Raw genomic sequence first — 23190 nt, forward strand, 5'->3', positions numbered from 1 at the left:
TACAAATGTTCATTAGATTAACCACACTTATATAACTACCAACTCTCCAGCCATGTTGATGGATTGCCTATATTGGCTGGAAATATTCATTTCCAGAGAAAAGACACAGACAGAAGATGCTTACAGGATGTGATGTGACAACACCAATGAACTATTGATGTGTCATATTTGTCCAAGGCGTATTTCATTGTTATGGAAAAAGAGAATATTAAAATCATGATGACCAATTGGAGTGGTAATTTGGAATTTGTGTGTATTATTGGCCTACAAATGTAGGCCAATAATACATATATGATATCATTTCATTCTTTTCAAAGGTTTATTTGCATGACGAACAAACACACAATTGAAAGGTACAAATGTATTGTGCATGAAACGAATTCAAACGTGGTGCAGATGTGTGTCACAAGTTGATCTGGCTGTAGGCTGTGGCACTTGGCCACAGGTGGCGCTGGTTGACTCGAGTCCATGTTAGTGCACACAAAGTAAACTGCAGGCTTTAGTTGTGAAACAAAAACGCTGAAACCGGAGAAATAAAACGTGCGAGGGGAACGATAACGTCGACAAGAGTCTCCCGATCGTTTACGCTTGCTGTCCTGTGAGCAACATCGGCGTGGTGTTAATTGTTTGTTGTTTTCGCGATCGCGTCGCACATGAGGATATCACCAGGTAAACTCGCGACATTTTTAAACATTTTGTTGTTCAATGGCATCAAGACTGACGGAGTGTGTTTGAGATAACCTCACAAGTGTCACGGATGACATATTTGGCGGTTTTTTTGCTGGTTTGTCGGTAGCAGCTCCTGAAACGCAAGATTGCCACACATCTGTTCGACCAACGCCAGTTAATCTAAACGCCAGTTGATCTGGAACACCGGCAATGGCGGAGGAGCGCCGCTGAAAAACTTATTACTTTTTCTGGGTCACAAAATAAACTTTTAAGATATTTTCAGGGGAGAATGTAGCTGTGTAAAGTTCAAATATCTGCTCGATTTATCAAGACATCACATATTTGCAAAAATGCTCCGACGTTTTCGGAGACGTCCATTTTTTTCATGCTTTGTGGCAGCTTCTGAACATCTGTGGCATCTATTAATGTCAAATCTAGCCTTTATTTAACAACATAAGCAAACTCTATGTTACAATGATTGCACAGCCATTAAGGATCAAATCAGTTTCTGAAAAATGTTCAGTTTTTTCTCCCTCTGCTTGCTTCTTACTGTCTTTGAGGCTCGGGACCAGCACTCCTGCTGTTGGACAGAAAGACATCAGTAAGTATTTTGGTTTTCCAATATATTAGCAACTGTCAGTGACATTTATATTAATCAGGCTGAACTTTAATCATACTTTAGATCAGCCTGTTTTACTTATTGTTTTATTTGTGCTTTGGTTTGGGGAAGTTGTTTCTTTACTGATCTTTTCCTGTCTTCTGTTATTAGACTTGAGATATGACTGCACTATGCTGTTGCTGGTGACTCCAGTTAATTCTACAAGACATGCTGTGTAAGTAAACAAACAACAACAGTTTGGTCTGCATTTCTTGAAAAATCACATCCCCCAAACTTAGTTTAGAGGGTCTACACTGTATATAGTGAAGTCTGCAAGTTTTCTAACAGCAAAATTTGTTTTGTGCCCAAATCATTTGCAGAAAAAAATGTTTTAAGAAAGCAATTAAGTTCATGTTCCAAAAAATATGATTGTTTGCTTGCAGGACAACAGGAGAGATGAGTCCTCCGTCACAGATGGTGTGGTCAGTGAAGATGGTCGCCTGCAGGTTCAAGCTCATTGCATCTCCAACCCACATCCACTGCCACTGTACTTAAGGGAAGTTAAAGACTTTCTTCTGCACCTACATTTGGATCACCTCGATCCATGACAGTCATTCAGGCAGTAATGCCTGGACTGGAAACAAGCATCCTTAAAATAATACAACATTCCAGCTCATGTGTTGGAATGAAAAACAAATGTGTTGTTTAAATCAGAGACTGCACTTGTGACAGAACAACAAATATTTTATTTTGATTATATAAGTAATGTAAGTACAAAACAAACTGTGGTAGACCTAAACTTATTTTCAGAATAATTAAATCTGAGACTTTGTTTCATTGTAAGATTATAACAGTGATGGCAATATAATTGTTTGTTGTTCAGCAGAACAGTGTCCAGTATGTTGGCTGTTGTACTTTGTTGTGAGCTGATTGTGAGTTTCTGATTTGTGAAGAAGTTTTAACATGGCACACATTTGGTTACATGAGAAGAAACTTATTATGTGATGAGACAACAGGGTTATGCTGTATGTTGTGTGTGTCTGATTGAATGGATGTTTGAGATTAAACTGGCTGTTGATTTGTCTTTTGTTACTAAGTTGAGCCTGCCAATTAGGTTTGGTACGATTTATCCCCCTGACATGAAGAACACGTGTCATGACTTAACAAGGCCTTTCTTCCCTTTCCTTTCCTTTGCTTTCCTTTCCTTTCCTTTCTTTTCTTTCTTTTCTTTTTATTTTGTTACTTTCATGGTGCACTGAAGGTTTTGTTTGATAATTTTTCTGTCATCTAAGCAGATCTGAACATTGAATAGGAAGAACTACACAACATCTTGTTGCAAATGGTTGCAAAGTGAGCTTCTCCAAAATTAAAATGGGCTCAGGAGAAAGCCACTTATTTGGGACAATTAGAAAATGAGTTCCTGTCCAAAAGGATTCAACGAGGAAATCCAGTCTAAAATTCTTCTTTTCTTTTTGAAATGTCGTTGTTTTGCTGAGGGTGGAAACGAAATGCGACGATAATTTCCACATTCAGCAAAAGAAAGAATCGCTGAGTGAATAAGTGAGAAATTTAAATAAATGGGGAACTGACTGACTGACAAAAGCTGACAAGACTGACTGACTTAACACCATTGTGTGAAGTTAACCCCCACCTGACAAATGTGTGGATGTATCTCTGTGTGTGTCTCTGTTGCAGGAACAGAAGGAGACCACAGGAGGAAACTTGGGTCACATGACTATGTGAACTCTGCAAATTTAACCTTTTTAGTTTAAATTTTTCTGTCTGTGAATTTACCATAGGTGTGTTATTCACTACCTTGTGTTGCTCACAGAGATCACTGTGAGAAAGAGTGTATACACCTGCACAGCGCTAACATTTACATTTCTTTTTACAGCAGATGGTTAATCATGTGATTTGATCATGTGATTTATAGCAGGACACAACTTAATGATGTTTTTTTTACCCCAGGATTACTGAGATTTTGTGTGAAGAAAACTGTGGTTACAGGCTGTATGTTGATGATGAAATTACACTGTGTTGTTGAGAAAATGTTGGAGAAAATGTGAATGTTACAGGGGAGAAGTGAATACAGTTTGAGACATGCTGTGTTTGAAACCAGTGTTGCTTCTTTTTACAGCAGAGTGTTAACTTTATGACCTTTTACAGCACCTCTGGAATCTGGATGGCCGACACCTGACAATCAGGATGAACCATGTGTTTGGCTAATGTTTGTTTTTCTTTAAGAGTGTTTGTAAAGGATTCAGCACAGACAGACAAGTGATAATTGAACAGATGTGCAGTGGTTACAGAATAGTTACATGGGGTTCATTATCTGACCACTATTGGGCTCATGGTGAGGGACAAACTTAAGGGAAGTCACTGATTACAATGTGGAATGACATTGAGATGTTCAATGATTTGGAACAAATTATGGGAAAAGTAGGAGTTTAATGAGTTTAGAATAAACCTGCAATGATACTTGTCTCTGTGATGCTGAATACTTTATTACACTTATGAGCTGCAGTTGGTTGCAAATGTGAAGTTGTTTTAGCTTTAAGACTTTGTCTTCCAGGACACAGGCTGTAGCTGGGTGTTAAACAAGCTTAACATTTAATTGCTGACCAATGTGTTTTATACAGGGTTACAGGTTGGAGTGAAGCTGCTCCAAGGGGCAAACCCTGGAGATTGTTTTAGGGAGACTGTGAAACATTCTTGTACAGGTCTCATTGGGGAGTTGACACATGGCAAAAGCCATGTGGCGAGAGGAGTGTTATTTTTTTTAATCTGTAGATGTCGTGAGGTGCCATGACGAGAAGGAGTGACTGAGGGGATCGCCCACACGAGGAGGGGGAAGAGGAAGGGTAAGAAGAGTAAGAAATATAATTGCTGATGACATCAGAGCTACAATAGTGGACCATGTAATCAACCATGGAATGACCCTGAGGGAAGCTGGCCAATGGGTCCAGCCTAACTTGAGCCATTTCAAAATGTCCTTATGATGCTTGCTACAGTGTAGCCACTGTAGCAAGCATCATAAGGACATTTTGAAATGAGAATCGGTTAGTACAGTCACTTTGCACTAAGACTTGTAGCACTGCCATGCTAATGTGAAACACAACAATACCATAGATGTAAAAATACTGAAATTGTTACTTTACAGAATTGCTAGACAACCAGATGCTGGGGGCAGAGGAAGCATGTTCACTGCAGACCAAGAAACCCATATAGTCAATATGGCGATTGCAAATAATCCTATACTTGGAAATAAACACTTGTGTTTGTTTTGATGTGTGTGAATAAACACCAGTACTTGAAGTTTGGATCCCTCTATGCTTACGGATCTATGACAAAAGTATGAGCTCAATCTGACATGGCATACCTTGTGCACAGAGAAAGCAAAAGCCAGATGTGTTTTTTATTCATACCATCAGTGTGTAGTTGGCGCATTGTGTGCTTATTAATATGAAGGCTTGTGTTAACTGTTAGATACAAAAATACCATTTTTACAAAAGTGTGGAGAGTTAAGCAAGGGTTATTTGCTTTTACAAGAAAACTACAATGTTTTGCTGATTGGGTGAAGAGTTTTCTTATTTGTGTGTAGAGTTTTGCAAAAATAGCCAACAGTTACAAAAAATGTGCTCAAGCCATCAGAAAAAACTGTAATAGATGTTCCACTCGTTGAGGGAAAGGTTTGGTTTGTTGATGGGTTGAGTTTTACAACAGCAGAGGGACAGGCTAAAACAGGTTTTACTGTAGTAGATAGTGAGAAAGTTATCTGTGCAGGACGACTAGCATGTTTCATATTTGCTTGAGCAGCAGAGATGCTAGCTTTAACGGAAGCGTGTAAAGCTGCAGAGAAACAAGATGTGACAATATACACTGATAGCCAATATGCATTTGCTACATTACATTTCTTTGTAGTGCAGTGGGTGAGACGAGGTGTGACAACCTCGACAGGGAAACCTGTAGAACACAGCAAACTCCTGCAAAATCTGCTGAAGGCCATGTTATTACCCAGTAGAATTGCCGTTTGTAAATGTGCAGCACACATGTGAGGGAAAGATCCAGTTGCATAAGGGAATGCTTTTGCAGATAAGATCGCAAGAGGGGCAACTTTAGGAGCACATGGTGTTAACATTTTTGCAGTGCAACACCAGCAGACGTTGCCTATTATGCAAGGTTTACTGGCAGACATGCAGGCTCACTCACCTACTGCAGGAAAACAGTTGTGGCTTACAGAATGAGCGAGCTTGCAGGATGGTGTTTATTGTCTGTGTGATGAACCAATACTGCCTTAGAATTTGTATAAGACTGCTGCTATTTTGAGCCATGGGCCATGCCATGTCGCAACAGGAGGGAGAGTAATGATGGCAGCAGTAGTTTATACTCTAGGATTAAATACCTTTTAAAAAAAAAAATTTCCAGGTAGAGAGAACTAATGGAATAGTAAAGCTAAGACTTAGGAAGTCAATGGAAGAGACAGGCAGGACATGGTTATACTGTATAGAATTAGTTAAGATGTACATGAGGATTATTCCAACAGAGAACGGTCTGACTCCCGAGCAGGTTTACGCTTACGGATCTGTTGCTATGACAGCAAGTCCCAGATGAGCTTCGGAGAACCGAACGATCCAAGATCACGCAAAATCGTCAACATTCAAATCCGGCTAACTTGCTTAGCGAGGTACGAAGAACAGGCCCCAGGGTTAGAAGATATAAAAAATATTGTCAAAATTTAGATCACATGCTACCCTTTCTCTGAAAAAGCACATCACCCACCTGCAGAAGTGGAAGAAGGTTATGAAGTGAAGAAAAATGATGAAGAGTCTGAACTATGTTCAAGTAGGTTCTCAGGCATCCAGGACATGGTAGTCTGAGGAGCTTGGAAAGAAAGTGACTGGGCTTCTTGAAGTTTCTTGAGTTTTCAGAATGTGAAACTGAAATAGAAGATGTGTCAGAGGACTGCACATCATCCATTTCAATTATGATGAAGACAAAAATCAAGCAGGAAAGAGGAGTCAGCTGAGACAGAGGCATATTTGCAGTAATGTGAGGAAACATTGATCTGGTCTTCTATCCTTCCCAGTGACAGACGATGCATGACTCTCTCATGTGCCACAGAGAAAGATTATCTACCACAGTCCAAGCACATATGCCAGGTCCCATACTCCTTCAGTTGCTTTTCTACTCGAGTACTGAAAGCATTATACACAGTGTATTCTGCTTGTATTCTGCTTTTTAACGTTCAAATGCCAATTTATGCATCAGAGACCAAGTTGGGGTTCAGTAACTTGCCCAAGGACACCTTGGTAAGAACTCCAGACTAGAGCACACAGAGATTGAACCAACAACCATCCAATTAGCAGATGACCTGCTCTACAGCCAACTCAATGACAAACAAGGAGGGACAACAAGAGAGGAAGAAAAATGGATCGAATGCAGCTGTAGGCATATGTGGGTATGTTGATTCTTACTGCCGTGCATCCAGTAAAGTCGCTACGGCCAGTTTATGACATCCTGAGTCTGGTAGAGAAGTTTTAAAGGTGACACAAGATTAACCAGAGAAGCACAAAAAGGCTATAATTTCTTGATAAAGACACAATAGATGATCATCGTTCATGACACAAACGTGCTCCCATTTGAGGTGTATGGAACAAGTGGGTGTTTCTCCTGCTGTGATGTAAGATCCTGGTACTGATGTGACTGTATGAGCACCAAGTCCCCTTCAGAGGACTCTGTCTATTCCAACAGAACATCCCAAGTAAACCTATGAGATAAAAACATGGGCAGTATGTGATGCCAGGTCCAGCTGTACATGGAGCATGCTAGTGTACGATGGCAAACCGTCTGTCCTGCAGTCAGGACACGCGAGTTGCCCCTAACATTGCAGAAGGTTTCCAAAAGAAAACAATCACCTGTAACAACTTGTTTACTGTATATGACCCTGGCCTGCAACTGCAGAAAAGAAAGCTGTCCATGATGGGACCAGTACAGAGGAATAAACCTGAGCTTCCTCCTGCACTTGTGTCAAATATGGACATGAAAGTTTGCCTTCACTCAGACCCATGCCCTGGTGTTCCTACCATGCCAAAACATAGAAAAATGTCAGGTAATGAGCTGGAATAAAGTTGAATAAAACCTTGAAACACAGAGATGATGATATTTTATACTTGTGGCTTTATAAACAGTCAAAGCAAACAGGGTCATTTTTGAGCCCAGAGGACAACAGATGTGATTATTTTCTGCCAGTAAAAAACTTGAAGTAGTTTAAAAACAACTTTCTAAATTAACTTTGACATAAACCCGTCTGTGATCATCTGTTAAAGCAACCAACTCTGGTTGTGAAACGATAATCACAATAACTGATGATTTGATTTATTTTTTACCCGAAAACAAAGAAAAAATTCATTTTTATAAGGTTTTTATCAGACTTAAATTTGAAATGGAATAAAAAAATGTGTCAAAATGTTTGAATTAAGTTTTAATTAAAAGTGGGGGAAAAATCCACTTCATAGTAATTAAGTATCAATCAAACCAGATGGGGACATTTTTGACCCCTGAGGACCACAGGTGTGATTATGTGCTGCCATTTAAAAATTTTAAATGGTTCAAAAAAAACTTTCTCACTAAAGTTCAACATACAACACTGTAGTTAGTCAGATAGTCAAAATTATCTAAACAATTAAATATTTCATTTTCTTGTTTTATTTTCACTCAAAAAAAAGTGTACTTTATGTAAACAAGGTCTGGTGGCCTTAAAATGTATAATGTTGGGTAAATTTTGTGTTAATGTGTTGGTCTCAAGTAAAACTAAGATGTAACACTGAATTGATTGACAATTTATACTTTATACTTTAAAAAACACTCAAATGAAGTGGGGACATTTTTGACCCCTGAGGACCACAGGTGTATGGAAATCGGGAGGACATTATGAGGGTTAAATTACACTAGATTTAAACTACATTACTACATTAGGAAATAAAGCTGTAGTTGGTTAGTTATTGGGCATATTCAGTACTTCAGTAGGGGATCACAGAACGACTCTAAATGGTCATGTGACAATAAGGAACATAAGAAAGATAACACAAAATGCACTCTTAGAATATTTTATTGCTGGTAATATTATTTCTTTAGGTTTCAAATAGGTATTTTGATTTGATAAGTTACAACTCAAACACATAGTAGGTGATGGTGATTTTTTGAGGAGTGGCAAGCCATAAGATGTGGAAAGAAGAAGAATTCTAAGAGGTTTACACAGTTACTAAGACACTCTCCATTATTCTTTTATTCAAAAAATATATCTATTATTGAGAGATTTTGATTTGTGCTCAAAACCACACAGTGGTTTTTTTGTTTGTTTGTTTGTTTGTTCTGTTTGTTTGTTTGTTTGTTAAATGTTATGTTATATCATGTGCAAGGCCAGGAAAACACTAACAGAAATTTATTGCACACTTCAAGATGAAATGGAACAACAAAAATATCCAGTCTACTGTCTCGTGTTCTCAGTTTGGCCAGTAAAAGAAAAACAGGTTTATATAAACTGTTTAAATGTGAAGAAGACTTTCTGCCTACTTGTTATTTGTAAATGCAAACATCCGGCCTGCTCTACGGAGGACGTTTCCTGCTTCTTGTCAGTCGCCTTAACCTCAACTAACGAAACGCACGCATGTTATTCACACCTGTTTGTTGCTCTTTCTTTCTGTGAAAATTCACTTGACTATCTTTCTTCTATCTTTGCAGTTCTGAACTCATTGCTGACTTGTTCAACAAAGCAAGGTGATTAAACTTCTTCAATCACAGTTTCAAGTTTTCCTTTAAATATTTTTATCCTTGGACTCTACTCAAGTAGCTTTGCGAAATTCATATCCTAAAATAGTTCTTATTTATCTTAAACTGGGCTCAGGACTAGAAAGAAAGTTCAACATATCCAGGATATTTTTATATGGTTTTACTTAGCCTAATTACCAAAGTTAAGGATAAGTAGTCACATGGTGGTTATCAACTTTATAAGTTAGCTCAGAATTTGTCATTGTGTTAGAGCTACAGGCCTCCAGGCAGGTTTGCTCTGTGTGTGTGTGTATGTGTGTTTGGTGCTGCAGTAGTTTCCAAAATAGAGATTCTGGCTGAAACTGCAGAAAACATGGCTGGTGTTCTGAGAGGCTATTTAAAACTCTGAGAAGAGCTCACTTCTTAAGCTCTTCTCTGAGGCCTTGATACTTCTCCAGTTTCTCGCGTTCCTTCTTCCTCATGTTGCTCTCATTTGGGATCGTTACATCTATCACTACGGCCGTCTTCTTCTGCTTATCTACCACCATTAAAACTGTTGCTGGGCAGGGAGGGCTCCCACTATCTTTGCTCCAGGAAGCACCTGGCACAGGCCTCCCTGGGAATCCTCACACTCACTATCTCCCTCTTCTCTATCTGAGTCTAAAATTTGCAAAATATGCAAAATATTATTAACGATACAAGGTGAAAAAAAACTTCCAAGAATATCAGATTACCCATGGAAATATGAAACAGCATTATTTGTTCACCTGCAAAAAGAGAGAGCTTTAACATTTTAGTTAAATGAATTTGTTCATTAATGAAAAACTGTTGTTAAGATAAGGTAGTCATTCTTTGTGAGACATGTTTATCAAACTCATCCATCATCCAATGTTTCCAATTTAGTGATTGTTTCCATAAAAGAGCCATTACCAGCAGTATTTTTAGCGATGAAGATACACATGCATCACCAAACATGACACACACTCTGTTGTGCCGTTCTATTTTGCCATGTCCAGATGTTTGCCGTCAGGGACAGTCAACACGACTCAACCTGTGGATGAATGAATTCAACATACATCTAACTTTGATATTAGTGCCTTTCAAAGTCTTTGATAAACCCCCGAAGCAGTCCCACATAGCAGACAGATCTGGTATCAAACCAGCACTGCTGGCTGACTTCTGGCATGATAAGACGTATGTCATCCAGATATGGGCCAGGCCTGGTGTAGATGGCACTGTTTATGTTCCTGTTTTCCTATTTTGGTTGGAAGACCCAAATGCCATGTTGCAATACTATACTGCTATGGTAGCCAACGTTTCAAATGCTGGTTTGACAGTTTTGTGAGTGTGCACTTTACCACTGGGTAGCTGTAGCTCAGGCAGTAGAGCAGGTCACCTACTTGTCAGAAGGTTAGTGGTTTGATCCCTGGCTCCTTCAGTCTGCATGTCAAGAGTGTGAATGTGTATGAATGTAGTTAGGAAGCACTCAGTTTAGAAAAAGTGTGTGATTGGGTGAATGTGGCATGTTGTATAGAGCACCTGAGCTACAGCCACCCACTGGCAAAGATGAGTAAACCCTCACTAGGTTTTGGATAAAGTGTACACTAACTAAACTAACTAACTAACTAACTAAAATAGGAAAATAGGAACATAAATAGTGCCTCATTGCCAGACCTGGCCCACATCTGGTTGACATGCACTCTGCCATGACACCATTCTGTCAGAAGTGCCAGCTTGATGCCAGATCCGGGCCAGGCCTGTTTTCTATGAGCCTGGGCCACATGAACCAAAACACAATCGAGCCAGATGTGGCATGCCATCACATAGACAGTGCCATCTATGCCAGGCCTGGCCCATATGTGGATGACATCATGCCAGAAGTCAGCCAGCAGTGCCGGCATGGCTTTTACTTTTACACTATTACACATGTCGTTATTACATGGCTTGATTAAGGTACACATTAGGCTGACATCTGGGGCCAGAGCTGAAACTGTTCTGGGCCAGCAGAGAGCCAGCTGTGTGTCTCCAACTGGCCCGTGCCTGCACACAACTTACACATGGGCCACATACCGCAAAGAATGACGGCCCTTTGGTGGCCCAGATCAGGTTTGCCAGAGGTAATCCATACACTGGCCAGCACAGGACCAGCACTGTGTCTGCAACTGGCCTTGTGCCAGGACCAGCACTGTGTCTGCAACTGGCCTTGTGCTGGCCCATGCGTAGGCCACCTCTGGCAAACCTGATCTGGGCCACCAAAGTGCCGTCATTCTTTGTGGTATGTGGGCCAGATCCGGGCCATACCAATTTTGCTATGTGGGGTCATGTGTTTTCATACAGCCACCACACATCAAACATCAAATTTTACAGCAGAGTCATAGATCACCATTTTCTATCTATACAGTGCTTTGTGATCTTTACTGTTAAGGTATTCAGTTTGTTTAAAGCATCCAAAAGGTATTTACAAATATCATTTCACCAGCTGGGACTGGATCCTCAGTTACAATGAGCGATGATGGATAGAATAGATAAATCCTTTATTTGTCCCACAAGGGGAAATTTGGTTGTATCAGCAGCAAAAACACAGATATACAAACAGAACAGGACACGGAACAGAAACATACACATTTTTTACATATTTCTATCATGGACATTAGTTACCAAATAGTGTACTGTACAGTTAATAAAATTAAAGTACAGATAAGTGGCAAACTTAGGTTGTAAGTGTGCAAACAGAGCAGGATACTGAAAGATGTTTAAATAGTTAAGAATATTTAGAATAATTAGAAAAGTGCAGATTGCGTATTGTACCTGTGCATTAAAAAGTGGACATGTAACTTCCAATACGTTAGTATATATATAAACTGAGAAAAGTAATGTGCAGTTATAACAGTAGAAGTTGTTACAGCACTGATGTAAACATCTATGTTTGTTGGGAGCAGTTCTGATTGTACAGTCTGACAGCTGCAGGGAGGAAGGACCTGCGGAAACGCTCCTTCATGCATCTAGGATGCAGCAGTCTTTCACTGAAGGGGCTCTGCAGTTCAGCAACATTTATATGCATGGGGTGGGAGACTCTGTCCATCAGAGATGTTATTTTGGCCAGAGTCTTTGTCTCCCACCACCTGCACTGGGTCCAGGGTGCATCCTAGAACAGAGCTGGCCTTCATGATGAGTTTATCCAGCCTCTTCCTCTCAGCTGTCGATAAACTGCTGCTCCAACATACCACACTGTAAAAAATGACGGATGCCACCAGAGTCATAGAAGGTCTTTAAAAGTGCTCCCTGTACTCCAAATGACCTCAGCTGCTTCAGCAGGTAGAGTCTGCTCTGACCCTTCCTGTAAAGAGCATCAGTGTTGTGGCTCCAGTCCAGTTTATTATTCAGGTGAACACCCAGGTACATATAAGAGTCCACGATCTCAATGTCCACTCCCTGGATGTTCACCGGTGTCACTGTGGTGGGTCTGCATCACCGGAAGTCCACCACCGACTCCTTGGTTCTCCCGGTGTTGATCAGCAGGTGGTTCTGCTGACACCAGTCTACAAAGTCCAGAGTCCACTGTCTGTACTCTGAGTCGCCCTCACCTGTGATGAGGCCGACTATGGCAGAGTCGTCAGAGAACTTCTGTAGGTGGCAGCGTGGGGAGTTGATGGAGAAGTCTGCAGTGTAGAGGGTGAAGAGGAACGGTGCCAGCACCCTTTCCTGTGGGGCCCCTGTACTGCAGACCAGTGTATCAGAGACACAGCCCTGTGACCTCACATACTGTGGGTGTCCTGTGAGGTAGTCCAAGATCCACTGGGACACGTGGTCCTAGGATGCCACACAGTTCATCTGCGCAGCACCTCAGGAGCCTGGAACTGATGCCATCTGCACCTGCAGCCTTCCGCACCTTGATCTTGCGAAGTTCGTTCCTCATTCAAAGTGCTGAGATTGAAAGAGTGGATTTTGGGGGAGGGAAGTGTATGTTGGAGTCCACAGATGCCGGGAGTGGGTATGATGGCTGGCAGCTGAGATGTGTGAAGTCCTGAGATAAAAGAATGGATGAGAGACCGTGAACTGGTGCTGCGGTTTGATGAAGGCCTCGAAGAGGACTGGCTGTGACTCCCAAGCTGGGCAGATCCCCAAAGAAGGTACCCTGTAACACAAGCGAAGACTGGGCGTGGTGAAGGTCTTGGAGGTTGTTGCGAATGTATAACTGATACCCTTGTGATGACCATCGGCCAAGGAGCTTAAGTGGTTGGTAATTCGCTAGCGGGATGCGGAAGTTGCTGAGAAGAGAGAAGCGATTGGGAGAAATCCCATATGACTAGAGAATTTGGCGAAAGTGCAAAAGAAACCATGATCTGGTTGGCCGGACGTGGCGAGAATCAGTGATGAACAGTGGTTCTGAAGGTAAGGTGTGCTAGGATTTTCTGAGGTAGAGGTAATAGGTTAGTGATTTAAAAGCACTTAAATGTGAATTTATTTTGAAGTAGTATATAGGAAGGGGGCTGCCCAGTTGGTTAGTTTTGCTCCGTTTGAGGAAGAAGACAAGGCAGTCTTCGGAGACTGGGTGGAAGTCACTTGAGCAGGGGAGAAGGTCCGGATGAAATTTTGTTGATGAGGATGTAAATTCTGAACAGCATAACAACCTGAAGAAGGCGAGCAGGAACATTGCTTCGAGTGTGCGTTCCAGAAAGTAGTCATTGTACTTGAGCCGAAGTGTAGAGATGCAACAATGTAGAAGATCCAAAGTTAGGGGTAAACGTCGTGGGGTTGCAGAGGGAGCTTTATATGAGTAATGATATCTCAGACGACGTAGTGGTCGAGCAAGGTGAACCTGTGAGGTACGTCTTTATTGTGGGAATTTTTAATGCCCAAAAATCGGAAAGCAAAAGATCTGATACTAGAAATGGTTCCCATGTGGAAAGAGGGGAAAGGAAGATTGAAGTGACTATTGAACAAACAGAACATGTTCCAAGAGGTCCAATATGTGGACAAGGCACGTGCAGCAAGACTGTTTATTATCGCGCCTCGGAAGAGTCTGATGAGCTCTGTGATGCTGGAGTTTAGATCTCGAATGTCATGGCTGAAAATGGAGGAACTGGTGTCAGAGCTGCCTCTACATGAGAGGCCAAGGCCCTGAATGTCTGGAGGGAGAGACGAGACAGGGAGTCATTGTGTGTTTTGTCAGCAATTGGGTTCTCTAGTCACTACTTCACATAGCCTGCTTTTGCCAGACTGTGACAGTAACAAAGCTGACTGAACAGGTATACTTAAATATAAAATTTAAGATTAACAACACACAAAACTAAAGAGAAATAAAGGGGTTAGAGCACATTAAATTAAAACTCTTAAGTAATGAAAATAATGGGTTGATTCATTTTTGAACTACTTTCAGAGACTCACTAAAAGTTTTATTTGATTCTGCCATTAGTTCAAATCAAGCTTGCCTTTAAAAAATCTGCATTTTTGAATAAATTATTTTCCAAATAAAATCACAATCTTAATTTAAAATGTAACTTTACTACACAGTAAACCAAATTCTGCTATTTTTATGTTAAGCCGGGAAAAGTCAATGTCCTCACCCTGCAAACAGCTTCACATGTTGTTTTCAAAAGCACTGAACTGCATTACAGTAAAAATAAAGATGATCTAAATTACTGAACTTATTAACCTAGTTCTTTCTCACTGATTATTGGTGAGAGCCCTCTGTTTAACCTGCCAGCAATAACTTCCAGTGAGAAATGTATCTGTTGAATTGTGTTTAACAGTGTAATTGGACTTTAATTATTAAATTCCTTGTGAGCTCCTTTTTTATATACATAAAGGAATGGCTCTGAATACTAAGCTTCTTAGATCTTTCCAAAAGATTGTGGTGGAATTTTCTGTTAATAAATTCTGCAATGCAATCAGCTGTGGCCAAGCTTTTAATTACTGCATGCAGGAGAGCAAACATACAGCAAACATCCCAATTCTACGGTCATGAGAGGTGTGCCCTTGAGATATCACATGCACCTCTTTTATACTCTCACACACAACTCTCTGTATCTTTTCAGTTCCAAAAGTTCTTTGTCCCACCTGCCCTGTTGCTGGGCAGGGAGGACTCCCACTATCTTTGCTCCAGGAAGCACCTGGCGCTGGCCTATTTACCTCTTCTCTATCTGGGTCTAAAATTTGCAAAATATGCAAAATAATAGTAACGACACAATGGAAAAACTTCCAAGAATATCAGATTACACATGGAAATATTAAACAGCGTTAGTTGTTCACCTGAAAAAAGAGAAAGCTTTAACATTTTAGTTAAATGAATTTGTTCATCAATGAAAAACTTGTTAAGATAAGGTGGTCATTCTGTGTGAGACATGTTTATCAAACTCATCCATTATCCAATGTTTCCAATTTAGTGATTGTTTTTGGGAAAAAAACAAAACAAAACAAAACATTTTCAGCAGTATTTTTTGGGCTAAAGGTACAAATGCATCACCAAACATCACACACATTCTAGCGAGAAGAAATCACCAGAGTCGCAGTTTGGCTTTGGAAGAGCTGTACAGCATGATCGTGTCAAGGAGTGATGGTTTAGATGCTGCAAGTGAAAGCAAGTGAGAGATAAATGAGTGGCCTTAAGAGATTATGCATAGTTCAAAGGTTAAGTTTTTCAAAAGGGAGAGTAGCTGTCGCTTGGAACATGTGGGAACGAGGAAAAAGTTTTGAAGGAAAAGAGTGATGTGATTGAGTTTTTCAATAGGCAGGGAGGCCTGGAAACGCTTGGTGTCAAGAATTATGCCAAGGAACTCCAGGGATGTTGAAGGGCCCTCAGTTTTCTCTTCTGACAATGGAACACCAAGTTCAGAGAAGACTAACCATCAAGATGGATAACCCATGAGCTGGCGGTGACATGGGAGGGGATATGACTAGGAAATTGTCGAGAAGATGAACTAAGAATGGCAGCTTATGGTTGTTGGAGAGGATCCAACATAGAGTTTTGGAGAGTGAGTCAAACAACTTGGGGCTGCTTTTGAAACCAAAGGTCAGCCTGACTGCGAAATAATAGGTATCCCTCCACTTGACTCCGAACAAGCACCAGAAATTGGGGGGAAAATTTGCAGGACTTGCAGGCACTTGTGATGGATTTTGAAAGCCATGTGCCTCTTCCAGCAATTTTAATGAGAGAAATGCCATGGTTCACTGTGGAGTATTTGAGAGAACAGTGGTCACTGGGAATGAGACTATTTATGGTTGGAATATGACTGCTGTGAGGCACAGATAAATCAATTAAGATGCGCTTTTTGCCTGAATATTTTATGGTAGCGATGACCAGAGGGCTAATGGGAAAGAGGGGAATAGGTGGTTTAAGAAAGGGTCCGATCATGAAACCTTCCCTAACTTCTTTGGTAAGCATGCCAACAATGGTTTCTGGGTCTTTGAGAGCTGACTGGAGGTTTTTACAGGTACAGGAAACTGAAAGCTCAGTGTGGGGGCATGCTGGGTGGGATGACCAGTGCCGCAAAAGGAAAAGGAGTAAATGCTGTGAGTTGTGAGGAAATATCTGGTGTGGAGCCTGGGGCCACACAGATAAAAGCGGATGAACGGAGTGAGGGCTCATCTGCTTTTTTGAGCTGGGGTGATGCAGGCGGGAGCAGGATGCGATGGAGCACCACCTATTTTGATGGAGAGAGAAGAGGCAGCAAATATGTGACAGTAGAGTTCCTGATCGAGATTGCCCCAAAAAGTGTCTTGATTAAACTGTTGTAGGCGAGCAGCTGCCTGAGAAGAGAAGTGGATGTGGTACTAGTAAAAGCCGGTGACGACGAGTCTTAGGGCGAGATCAAGCATTATAGTCAAGCAGGAATCGAGGAATCGGAAAGATGATGTAAAGAACATATTTGTATGATTAAAATGTGAAAGCAAACAAGAGCAAAGTGAGCTCTTTTGCCCGAGTTGGGGCCGTACTACGTATGATGATGGAACTGTTGATCACACTGGGTGGAGCTTGAGTTTGAGTGGAGTTTGAGTGGAGGAAGAATGAGCTCTGCTAGATCTTTATATTTACCAGCAATGATTTCTTGGGGAAGTTGGGCAGATACTGGAAAAGGTTTTGGAGCCAGTGGGTTGGGAGGAGGAATTGCTGAGGGCAGCAAAGACTGAGCAGTGTTAGCTTAAAATGAAGGCACCTGGGCTAAAAAGCTAGGGCATGTGCTGCTTGAAGCTTCACCGACCGGAGGAAGAAAAAATGCTGGATTAGAGGGATGTATAGTTGGATACGTGGTTGTAGGATTGTTACCTGAAGTATTGTAGAGAGAAGCTGTGGTGAGAGGAACCGGCAACCCGGTGCCACAGAGGTTTGCTGCAGAGTTTAGCAAAGGAGTGATAAGTGGCTGAGAAACTGGCAACCCGCTTGCCGTGAGGTTTACTGAGGGGAGTTGCGAAGGGGGGATCGATTGGAATAACTTTGCCTTGTTGTTGGATCGGTGAAAGTAAATCCCTCCCTCTTTTCAAACTCGTTAAACAAGGGCTATTGTCCAGTCTGAAATCCTCAATGGGAAAGTGTCTTTGGGAGGTCTCACCAGAGTATGGAAATGGCAATGTTTCCTCCGAGTTAGGCATTATGATTGCTCAGATTTCCGGGAAGGTCTGTAGGGCTGAAGACGCATCTCAGAGCAATCAGGAGTGGAGCTGCGCTGCGAACCTTTGCTGGTGTAATCTTCCTCTAATCAAAGTTAGAAGGTTATAGTTTTGGGGGATCAAGAGTGAATCGAGTGGAGAGAGGAATTCTGAGAAATGGATATAGCAGACTGTATAGCTGAGCGGGGAGAATGGCTGCTGGAAGGCTCCCCAGGCAGGCCAGAATTCATTAGATATGTCAAAGTAACAAACTGTTGAACGAACTGTTGTTGATATATACAGTATAAAAAAATAAGTGCATACATCCACCCTTTTCCCAGTGTCTGGGTGAATTGTTTAACTAAATTTATTTTCTAATCAGTGGTTGGTAACACCAGAGTTACTTCACTCTGTCTCAAAAAATGAACCTGTTGTCCTCCAAACTGAAGAGTTAATTGTCAGCTGTTGATGAACTCAGCATTGGATAACAAGTGTCTGTTAAGTTTTCTCTCTTTTAACATTAATGAGTGTAAGCTGGTCTTCATTGCATATGTATGTCTTAGTATGCTGGTTAATACATTCTCTGCTTATCTGTGTTTGTGCATTGTTTCACTTTGCTGTTTTTCTTTTAATGGTTATGTGGGCAAACCACAGCCTACAGCTCCGTCCAGAGTCCCCTTCCTTCTGTCCACCTTGAGTCCTGCCTCAGCATTTCTCATCAGGACATTCTCTCCAAAAATATCTCTCTTTCATTAGTAGTATTTTTTTTTGTTTTTGCCACCTTGTGGTGTTTCACTGAGGACTTGCCTCACAACTCCCCATTTTTAAAGCTTTGGTGGGACAGAGGGTTGATTTTTTTTCTCTCAGGGATATCAGCCATCTTGGAGTTGTTCCTCAGCGCCCACACTCAGACCATACTGTTTGTGACGCCAAGCTTGTGGTGGAACTTTCTGTTAATAAATTCTGCAAAGCAGGAGAGCAAACAGACAGCAAACATCCCATTTCTACAGTCATGAGAGCTCTGCCCTTGAGACATCGCAGCGCCTCTTTTATACTCTCACACACGACTCTCTGTATCTCTTCAGTTAAAATAACTCTTTGTCCCACCTGGGCTGTTGCTGGGCAGGGAGGATTCATGAAGCACCTGGCGCTGGTCTCCCTGGGAACTTTCATACAGTTAGCAGATAACATAGTTAAACGAGCAACACCAGGTCATATTGACCTTTACCTAAGAAAAAAAAAAGGCTAGATTTTGTCAGTGAAATTCTAACCACCTAAATCTAAATGTTAAAATAAACTAGAGTTTTGCCATCACTAGCTCAAGCTCGGGTCCTGCCAGAAGGTACCAGAGGCCTGGAAGCTTGAGGGTCCTGCACAGTATCTTAGCTGTTCCCAGGACTGCGCTCTACTGGACAGAGATCTCCGATGTTGTTCCCGGGATCTGCTGGAGCCACTCGCCTAGTTTGGGAGTCACTGCACCTAGTGCTCCGATTACCACTGGGATCACTGCTACCTTCAACCTCCACATCTTCTTGAGCTCTTCTCTGAGTCCTTGGTATTTCTCCTGCTTCTTGTGTTCCTTCTTTCTCATGTTGCTGTCATTCGCCACGTCTAACACTATGGGTGTCTTCCTCTGCTTGTCCACCACTATTATGTCCGGTTGGTTAGCCATCACCAGTTTGTTTCTTACTGATAATATCATTGGTAAAATTTGTGCCATATAAGCATGTTAAACCTGTTTGACTTTATTAGTAAAATTCTTCCTTTCATCTTTCTAACTAGTTTCTGTTTTTTCCTTCCTCTCATCTTGACCTCTGTTCTTCAGCCTCTGGATTTTTGTGTAAATCACAGTTTTTAAGTTAATTGTTAAGTTAATTCTTAACATTTAAAAGTGTGATGTCTGGGTACAGAGGATCTCCCTCATACGTTTGCGTTGTATTGTTGTATTCTTCAACAGCATCTTTAGAGTGTCATCTGTCTTTGGCCTTGGGATTTTTTTAAACTATCAAGTTTTTTGACCACTATACAACTAGGAGTTAGTCCAACTTCATTACTGTCTGTAGCACAGGGTTTGATTTTATTTATGCTACTTAGGCTCATTTTCAAACTTCTTAAGAAGTTTAATATTTTAAGGTGAAGAGCATGAGCTCCACTAGACTGAATTTCTCAGATGTGAAGTTTCTGTAGAAAAAAAATAAATAATTGGATGACATTAAGCAGTGCAATGCTCTGAATATACTCATAAATGGCTTAAATTTGTATTTCCAACTAAATGTATGATTCATGTATAGTTTAACTTTGTTTGTGAAGTTACTGTTGAAGACAGACACAATTGTAAGGAGATAGTGGATCTGTGGAACTAAAATTTTCTTTTACTATTTCTTTTTATGTATTTGCAGCACTGCAGCCATTTTCACGGCATACATTATGATTTGGTACTGTAAGCTATTTATAAAAAGATGTATTTTCTTTTAAATCCATAAGTCTGCCTGCTTTCATTACAAGCTGGCCAGTTTTGCTTCATTTCCAGCCTCTTTGGGACTGTTCTCTCATATTGTTCCCCTGCCACTGAGAGTACACCTTGGATGGTTCGGAGGAGAACATCTGGTGTATTGCCTTGGCTTTTGTCTTCTCTGTATACATTTTCTTCCACACCTCTTCAACAACAACAACAAACTTTATTTATATAACACATTTTAAAATCAGTGGTATGCCAAAGTGCTTAACATACAAGAGGGTCAGATATAAGTAACAGAGACAGATGAAGGCCATGGCAAAGTACCAAACATGCTCGCAGGTTGATGGCATTAAAAACACAGAAACAAAAGAAATACAAATGAAAGCATAATAGAACAGCATAGAACAACATAAAAGCAGCTAGCCAAGGCTATAAGTCGTTGGCAGTTATTAAGGTCTCTGGTATTGGCAGCTTGTTTTAGTTCTTAGACACTTTCTTTCTTCATCACAGCTTTCTGTAGTTCTGATAGTTGGCTAACTTCCCTCCGTGCTGCCTTGACCTTAGGCTGTAGTCTCAATCTCTACAGCTCCGTGTGGCTGTTGTTCATCTTGTAGCCAAGAATCTCAAAGATCACTGTTGCAGTGGTGTAGATGAGGTAGTTGGTTTCAGTGACGGTCACAGTAGAGATTGATAATGCTGCATTTACAGGTGGTTGTTGTTGTTGTTGTTGTTGTTGTTGTTCCAGCACAGTCCTACAGCTTACAGTGTGTATTCTAAATAGGTAAAAGTAATCCTGTGGAACAGCCCAAAACTGGTCATTCAAAACCATTCACAAAATGATGCATTTGGGAATATTAGGGATAATCAGAAATCTAATTGCCAGTGCTTATGTATTGGACTGAATTAAATATGAAATGATTACTTTAACAACACGGCTCTGGAGTGTGTTTCATGTGAACCATTTTTTTTCTTAATAATTTGCATAATCCGCTCTCCCTCACAGCACGTCTGACTGTGAGTCCCAGCAGCTCTCAGCTGTTTAAAGATGAGTTTGTGTCTCTGAGCTGTGAGGAGGACGACAGCTCTGCTGGATGGACTCTGAAGAGAACCACAAGCAGACAGCAGAACACTCAGTGTGGAGATGGGTGGGGGAAACCAGCTGGTTCTAACTGTGACATCAGCTACATTGACCCACTTGAAAGTGGGGTTTACTGGTGTGAGTCCAGAGAGGGTTCCATCAGTAACATGGTTAACCTGACAGTCACTGGTAAACTGAGTGTGTGGAGTTAGTGTTGATGAAGCTGTGTGTAAATGGATGAAATGCTGTAGTTTGTCTCTGTGTTGAGGTGGATCAGTGATCCTGCAGAGTCCTGTCCTCCCTGTGATGGAGGGAGATGACGTCACTCTGCTCTGTAAAACAAAGACCACTCCCTCCAACCTCCCAGCTGCTTTCTATAAAGATGGCTCCCTCATCAGGAAGCAGCCTACAGGTCACATGACCATCCAGCATGTTTCCAGGTCTGATGAAGGCCTCTACAAGTGTGACATCAGCGGTCATGGAGAGTCTCCATCCAGCTGGATCACTGTCACAGGTGACAGTGTCACTGTCACAGGTGAGGAGCTTCACTCTGATTTCACCTCTTATTTCATCCACATATTCACCTGAACAGGTGGGATTCTCTCTGCAGGTAAACCTCCACTAATATCTGGAGCTCCGCCCCTCGCAATATCCCTCCTGCATTTTGAGGTTACTCTGATGGGCTACCTGGTGTTTGTTGTTCTGTCCATACAACATCTCCACTCTCCTCAAAGTGAATCTTTAACATCACACAGCCATGGGTAACACACAGACCTGTTAATCAGTTATTAACATCTTGATGATTATGAGCCGTCTCTAACTGAAACCATGATAAAGTTAAATCCTTTCTATTCCAGAGGTAACTGATCTGCCTGCCCCCAGATGCTAACCAGATCAACCAATGGTGAGCAGGATGTGGGCAAGGAGGTTGATGATGTCGCCTTATGGCTTGTGAATTTAATCAAAGCTATTTCCGTGTGTTTATCAACTGTTTCCATTTTGCTTTTGTTCTCTGATCCAGTTCATAAACTTTTCTGATTAGATTGTATATGAGTGTTTATGCACCCATCGTTGCTGTTCATTGTTAGGTGAAAGGATTTTGAAAAAGTCTTTGTAAATCATGAATTGTAAATATTTAACCAAATTCTGGGTACTTTGCAATGGGGTGCGGTTTCAATTATCCATTTTCTGATTAAAATCAATTCTAGCTTGAGTAACTTGTTATCGATTCATTAAAATCCTGAATCAATTTTTAAATATAAATGTATTTTGCCAGAATCTCAGGTTAAAGCTGTCATTTCAAAAACAACCAAACTGCAAAAACAGTAAATCAGAGCAGATAAATGGATTCCACGCAAAGACATAAACACAAAGCTGTTCTTTTTTTCCTTCACCTTCATGTTTTTTTCTGTTTTATCCTCAGTTACTTTGACACAAAGACATCTGCTGTGATGTTTACACCTCTGTTGAAGTCTCACAAGTGTCAGCTTTGATTTTATAGATATAAAAATATGGATACGTACTGACTGATTGGTGATCAGAAATATAATATTTCTGACTGTCTGAGGCAAAATTTCCCAGATTCAAATCAAATCGAATTGAGTTGTAATCAGGGATCAAATCGATTCGGGACCTTGTGAATCGGAATCGAATCGATTATAGAAATTAGAGACAATACCCAGCCCTGCTTTGCAGCAGTAGGAGTAGCTTTTTTTCTTATTTTAACTTTCAATCATTGCAATCCACTAGTACCACCTGTGGCAAAGTTTCACAGTCTATGACAGGATTAACTCATGACACACCGGCACCTGGCTCTATTACCATATTTTAACACTTCTGTCATGCACAATACTGCTCTTCTGTTCTTGCGTCTTGCAAATAAACTGTTACCTAAATAAAATGGCCCTGAGTATTTATTTTCAGCTTGCACCAGTAAGAAAAAAAATGTCCTATTATGAAAATGAAACTTTAAAAATCACCACTACTTTTGTTCAGGAGGATTTTCACTTTAAATTGCTTCAATAGCAAATAATT

The 23190-nt window shown here is 40.9% G+C and overlaps 1 protein-coding gene across 1 annotated transcript; it reads left to right on the forward strand.

The window, feature by feature from the left end:
* Nucleotides 1–8667: 8667 nt before the first annotated feature.
* On the forward strand, nucleotides 8668–22837 carry LOC112844049 (low affinity immunoglobulin gamma Fc region receptor II-like). The gene is made up of 5 exons (XM_025903476.1): nucleotides 8668–9043; nucleotides 21082–21345; nucleotides 21425–21691; nucleotides 21767–21917; nucleotides 22014–22837. Exons 1-5 carry the CDS (start codon nucleotides 8677–8679, stop codon nucleotides 22021–22023), a joined length of 1059 nt encoding a protein of 352 aa, XP_025759261.1. The 5' UTR covers nucleotides 8668–8676; the 3' UTR covers nucleotides 22024–22837.
* Nucleotides 22838–23190: the final 353 nt, after the last annotated feature.

Source organism: Oreochromis niloticus, linkage group LG3, assembly GCF_001858045.2.
Source record: "Oreochromis niloticus isolate F11D_XX linkage group LG3, O_niloticus_UMD_NMBU, whole genome shotgun sequence".
NCBI classification, from domain to species: Eukaryota; Metazoa; Chordata; class Actinopteri; order Cichliformes; family Cichlidae; genus Oreochromis; species Oreochromis niloticus.

Coding starts and splice junctions, on each gene's coding strand:
- LOC112844049 (XM_025903476.1), top strand. CDS start 8,677: ATGTGCAAGGCCAGGAAAACACTAACAGAAATTTATTGCACACTTCAA. Junction 9,044..21,081: donor GACTTGTTCAACAAAGCAAG/GTGATTAAACTT, acceptor TCTCCCTCACAG/CACGTCTGACTGTGAGTCCC. Junction 21,692..21,766: donor TGACAGTGTCACTGTCACAG/GTGAGGAGCTTC, acceptor TTCTCTCTGCAG/GTAAACCTCCACTAATATCT.